This window comes from Chrysochloris asiatica, unplaced genomic scaffold (assembly GCF_000296735.1).
Source record: "Chrysochloris asiatica unplaced genomic scaffold, ChrAsi1.0 scaffold00008, whole genome shotgun sequence".
NCBI lineage: Eukaryota > Metazoa > Chordata > Mammalia > Afrosoricida > Chrysochloridae > Chrysochloris > Chrysochloris asiatica.
The window spans coordinates 31,231,323-31,237,648 of NW_006408526.1; the positions used below are offsets into that span (position 1 = coordinate 31,231,323).

General features: G+C 37.6%; 1 protein-coding gene across 2 annotated transcripts in view; it reads left to right on the plus strand.

Annotated features, from left to right (window-relative positions):
* The window catches only part of ARCN1 (archain 1), a 37,326-nt gene that overhangs the window by 15,853 nt on the left and 15,147 nt on the right, over nt 1-6,326 (plus strand). For both annotated transcript variants that reach the window (XM_006833886.1, XM_006833887.1), the window contains one exon: nt 3,411-3,576. In XM_006833886.1, coding sequence (XP_006833949.1) covers nt 3,411-3,576 — 166 coding nt within the window. The remainder of the gene's footprint in view (nt 1-3,410; nt 3,577-6,326) is intronic.

Below are 6,326 nucleotides of genomic sequence, written 5' to 3' on the forward strand. Positions count from 1 at the left end.
CTTAGTCTTTTACAGTAGTGGTCCTATGCAGTATTTCTCTTTTTGTGACTAATTTCACTTAACATAATGCCTTTAAGGTTCATCCATGTTAACTGGTGGTTTGCAGCTTCCTTGTTATTTTTCACAGATGTCTTTTTCTGATTAAACTTTGAGGAGAACCTACCTTTAAGCCAAAATTTATGAGTATTAATAGTAAACTAACATACTGTCTGTAGTTATTCTAAACCCAGTATAGTATGTTTTTTTTCTCTTAGGGTTGTGGTAATGGTTGGTATTATTTTTAAGTGGTAGTTATCAAGTTAACATATTCGTTACTCCAATTGCTTGTCTTAAAACCCAGACCTTCTACTGTTGCTGATGGTTTTGAGGTCAAGTGAAAGATGAGTCAGGAAGGATACCTTTCAGATACGAAGAGAATTTACTCTTTATGTGTCCTGTTTTGTATGAAATGAACACTTACATGTGGATAAATCTCTTGAACTGCTAAGGCTTCCCAGTGGTTGCTTTGAATGAGAATGAGTCTTGAAGTTTTGTTTTGTTATGTTTTTAATTTGGATGCCATCATGTATTAAAGAATTTGAGAGAGACTTTTTATCTGTCAAACATGGACTAAACTCCAGATGGATCCAAAATGAAACCCTGCATTGTCTCTCCCCATTCCCTATTTTTTCCCCCTTGGCCTCTATCCTGCTCAGCCAATATTAAAAACCTATTTTAGGGCTGCTGATAAATGCCCACAGGGCACTTCACTCTAGTATAAACCTCAGCCTGAAGGCCAGAGCTCAGAGCTCCATGGTTCAGCAAACCTAGCTTTCCCCAGTTCAATGCCTGGGGGCCTTCCAATTTGCAAGTGAGCCCCATGCCCAAAGGTAATGGGCTTTACTTGCCCACCACTGCTGGGCTGCTCAGTCTGGTGCTTCTGTCTCTTGGTCTTGCTCTTACTGCTCCTCTTCCACTTCTCTGCTACTCCTCTGTTGTCCCAGTTCTCTTGTCTCTCCTTGATCAAGTAGGTTCAATGCACCAGGGATCTCAGTGTCTAAAGGACATGCTTCACTCTTGGCTTTTCTTTCTTGATGGCAATAAGATTCCCACTCCTGCATAATGGAAAAATTGACCAATCCCTACATTAGAGTTCCAAGTGTTACAATCACCATTAACCCTGTTAACAGGCAGTACTGAGTCATAGAATCCTACCAGCATCTTTCCCCACCTTCTCTTAACCAGACCCTTCAGGAAAATCGGAAATACACCTAAGAAGTTGGAACCAGAACAGAGTAGGATGTCAGAATACACTTTGCATCCTCTGCAGTTCACTCAACAAAAATAGTCTAGTGTTATGTTGAGTTGGTTCTGACTCATAGTGAGTGACCCTGTGCACAACAGAATGAAACACTGCCTGGTCCTACACTATCATCACTACAGGTCAAAAGAAGAATATGAATAGATTATGCTTAACAATTGTCCATAGCAGCAACAGTATTTATTTTTTAGGTTATACATTGATAGAATTCCTGGTGTGGTGCTGCATTGTAATTCGCTGGACTGCAGGGTTCATTTGAACTGCAAGGTTAGCGGTTCAAACTCACCAGCCACTCCTCAAAAACCCTATAGAGGTTGCTATGAGTCAGAACTGACACGATGGCACTTAACAACATTGGCATAATAACAGTGGAGTTCTGGTATGGTGCTGCAGGATAATGCACTGGACTGCAAGGTCCAACAACAACATGGATATAATTCAAAATTCAAAAGTTCATATAAATATACAGTGAAAAGTCTTCCTCTCACCCCTGTTTTCCAGCCACACATTATTTCTCTCTGGAGGCAACCACTCATAACGAACATATATAGGCTTTCCAAGATTGTAGATCTTTATAGGAGCAGAAAGCCTCATCTGTCTCCCTTGGAGTAGCTGGTAGATTCAAATTGCTGATCTTGTGGTTAGCTATCCAACTCATAACCTACCAGGGCTTCTTGGAGGTAATTAGTATTTAACCAGGTTTTTGTATATTCTTATAAGGGGGATAGTCTTAAGTATCGTGGTGGTGGTGGTGTGATGTTGAATCTCGTGTAGGCAACTGAAAACATAATATGTGTTCTATTTTTTTTCAAACCCTTTTTATACACAAAAGGTAATATATAGCACATTCTTCAGTTTCTTTTCTTTATCTTTCTATTTTAGAGATAAGAATTTCCTTATTTGAGGCTGTAGAAACATGGCATCTAAATACCTGACGCTAAACTGAATCTTGTACTAGGTGGCATAATGGATTATGTGTTAGGCTGTTAACTGCAGCGTCCACAGTTTGAATCCACCAGCCCCTCTGAGAGAAGAAGATGAGGCTTTCTGCTCAGATAGATTTACAGCCTCAGAAACCCTATATAGGGTCGCTGTGATTTAGGATTGACTCAGTAGCATACAACAGCAACATGGAAGACATTAGGTCAACTGACAAAGTTGGCAGGCATATGGATGGTAGATTAAATAAATGTATTATGCAGATTATTTTGATAGCTGTTGAAAGAGCATGTCTTTATTCTTAGTATATACTGAAGTAGTTAGCCCTGATGTATTTATAATATGCCTGCAAATGGTTCAGGAAAATAAATAGACACATAGAAAGTGTGTGTATGTAAGAGAGTATACAGATGCAAATAAATGGGATAGAACGTTAATAGTAGTCAAATCTGGGTAAAGGGTATACATGTATTCCTCATAAAATTTTATTCTTTAATTTCTAAAAGTTAGAAAATTTTTTGCTTTTTTATGTGGATAGACCGTTATCTGTTTAAGCAACCCCCTGTTGATGGACATTTGTTGTTACAAACTTCTGTTATTACAGACAATTCTTCAGTGAATAACTTAGTACATTATTTTGCATATATTAGAATTCGCTGTAGGATAAACTCTAGAAAGGAATTTCTGTGTCAAAAGGTGGTTTTGTTAAGTGCTGTTGAGTCAGTTCCAACTTACTTTGTATTGGGTTTCTAAGGATTGGCTTATGGGTTTGAATGGCTGACCTTGTGGTTTGTTGTTATTGTTGTTAAGTGCCATCGAGTCGGTTCCAACCCATAGCGACCCTGAACAGGGTTTCTGAGGCTGTAAATCTTTACAGGAACAGAAAGCCTCATCTTTCTCCTGTGGAATGGCTAGTAGTTTCGAACTGCTGACCTTGTGGTTCACAGCCCAATTCATAACCACTATACTACCAGAGCTCAGTCCAATGCTTATCCCACAGTGCCACACCAGGTAACAAAAGGTAGAATGTTTTAAATTTTGATACATAATAGCAACATTTCCTTAAAAAACAAAACAAAAACTCATAGGTTGTTAAGCACTATTCAACCTTGGGAGAAAGGAAATTCTGGCCTCTACCTTTATGATAGAGTGTATTGTTTTTTCTCTACAGTGTACATATGAAGATTGAGGAAAAGATCACATTAACCTGTGGAAGAGACGGAGGATTACAGAATATGGAGTTGCATGGCATGATCATGCTTAGGATTTCAGATGATAAATTTGGCAGAATTCGTCTTCATGTGGAAAACGAAGACAAGAAAGGGGTGCAGTTACAGGTTTGCCATGACTTTTATTAATGGGTACTAAAACTTTTGTTCTTCAGTCTTTCTCAACTGGAATTTCTTATATGAACTAGCATTTCCAAAGTATGGAAAATGATTTAAATGATAATGCCTTTCTAGTGCATAGGAAAAGCAGCTGGTAGTGTAGTGGTTACTAATTGGGCTGTGCACTTCGAGGTCGGCAGTTCGAAACTATCAGCCTTTCTGCAGGAGAAAGATGAGGCTTTCTGCTCCCATAAAGATGTACAGCCTCAGAAACCCTATACTGGGCTGCTATGAGTTGGAACCGACTCCACGGCACCTAACGATAACAACAAGTGCATAGGAAAGACGTTAATTATTTATAGTAGATGTCTTAAGGCATTAATTCTCTACCCAAACTCTTAGTTTAGAGCAGTTAGCAACTGTATTAGAATGGCTTTTTAATATTGGAATTTAATGAAATCTATTAAATGGCTTCATACTCAATAATAAAAGATGCAAAGAGATTTTTGTTTCTTATTGTGCAAAGTATGGAATAATTCATGTAGGATACTGCTTGAAAAGTATTTTTAAAACTCTTTTTAAACTGAACAGGAACATTTTCCTTGAACTATAGTCCAACTTATTTATTCCCAGTGTGCTTTATCTTTTAAAAGATGATGACAATGATTTGCCAATTCTGTTACTACATAAATTATCAGTGCTTTATTAGCCTATGGGAAATAATCTAATATATATTTGAAAAATGCTATATATGTATGTAACTCAACTATTTGAATACATATGTTGTTATGTGCCATGGAGTCAGTTTTGACTCATAGCAACCCTGTACAGGGTTTCCAAGGCTGTAAATCTTTACGGGAGCAGAAAGCCTCATCTTTCTCCCACAGAGCAGCTGGTAGTTTCTAACTACTGACCTTGCAGTTCGCAGCCTGATTCATAACTACTACGCTACCAGAGCTCCTTTGAATACATATGGGCATACCTTATTTTTATATTATTATGGGCCTACCTTATTTTTATATTATTGTAGTTACCACATTCTATTTAGGTGGCTGATGTTAAATTTTGTCACAAGAATAAAGCCTTTTTAGGGAAAGGGTGTTTTTGTGCATTTTATTTTTTCATAGTCAGCATAAATGTCTTTTGGATGCAGTGCTTATATTATTTGACAGCAGCTTCTTCTGGCTCTTAAATTATAGGTAAACCACTATCCAAAAGTGGTTTTTCTTTTTTTTCTCTTCCTAATATTTATTTTGGAGCCCTGGTGTGGTGCTGTGGGTTAATGCACCAGACTGCAAAGCCATTTGAACTGCAGAGTCTGTGGTTCAAGCTTACCAGCTGCTCCTCGGAAACCCTATACAGGGTTGCTATGGGTCGGAACCAACTTGATGGCACTTAACAACAACAAATGACAATATTTATTTTTAAAAGGTTAGAGTGTCTTTTTGGTCTGAATTTGAAACTTGAGCTTTCTAGGCAGAATTGTATCTAAACTGTGGGTAGAGCTTTTTGCTCTCCTAGTTTTCTCCTGATATAAGGCCAAAACTACGGTCTTACCCTGGCAGCTGACCAGTGTTTGGCCCCTACTTGGCAAATTTGACCTTTCTTTTATTTACTTTTTTTAAAGTGTTTTAAATCCTTTTTAAAAGTCTTTGAAGAGGGGCCATCTTTTTTTTTTTAGAAAAGTATTATTTTTAATAAATTGATGTATTTCAATGCTTTAATATGATAGCCCAATGCTATATTAACGTAGCAAAAATGAAGATTCTTAGTCTTTTTTTTATATAAACACTATGAATGACAGCACACTTGCATTCAGTGACATAAGAAATTATCTTCAGGTTCATGAAGATTCCTTAAACTGTTACCACCTTTCAAACGGTGAAGATGTATGTGTATTGATTGGGTAGACAATGAGAGTCTTAACAGTTCAGCTGAACTCTAAAACCATACTGAAGAGAAGGGCACACCATGGCAGTAGAGTTGTCTTGCTGAATAAAACAAGTCTTTTAAACATGAGTTAAAGAAAATACAACACATATCAAAATTAGAGCATCTTACAGAAAAGGAAGCATAGAATATACACAGATTAGAACCCTGAAGCAGTGAATGTGTTTCTACCCGTTTTGTGATGGAAGAAGCCATGAATTCAGAGTCCTGTAGCTGTTTGTAGTGTTGAATCTCCTCATACACGGTGTATTCATGAACTAAAACCAGAACTCCATTTGGTACAAATGCTGGTGAAGGGTAACTAGCACTATTGCTAATGGTCAAAGCAATAGTTGGCTGAATTTTAGGCATCGAGTGGAGGCTCTCTTTACTACAGTGCCACCACTTTCTATTAATCCACAAGTCACATTCTTTCCAAAACTGATGCCACCTTTTTAGGGTTTACATAAACAAAAAACAAGGGCATTTAAAACAAGGAAAATGATAATCTAATCTCCAAACTCCTACCCAATTCACAAACAACTAAATAAAACAAACAAGGGAAACCAGCAGCTTTTGACACTTTACCAGGCTGTCCATCCCGCCAGGAGAAATGCTTCATTTGCTACAACGACAAAGACACAAGACTCCCTCACAGCACACTAGTCCTAGTGATTGAGTTTTTGACACAGGAGTTTTCTTAACATAAACTGGGTGGAGAACAAGAGTCTTTTCTTCCAAAAATAGAGAAAAGTTGGTTAAACGCCAGTTAATTAATCTAATCTTAACTTTGAACTGTAGAAGAGGACTTGATAAGGTTTTCTAAAGCA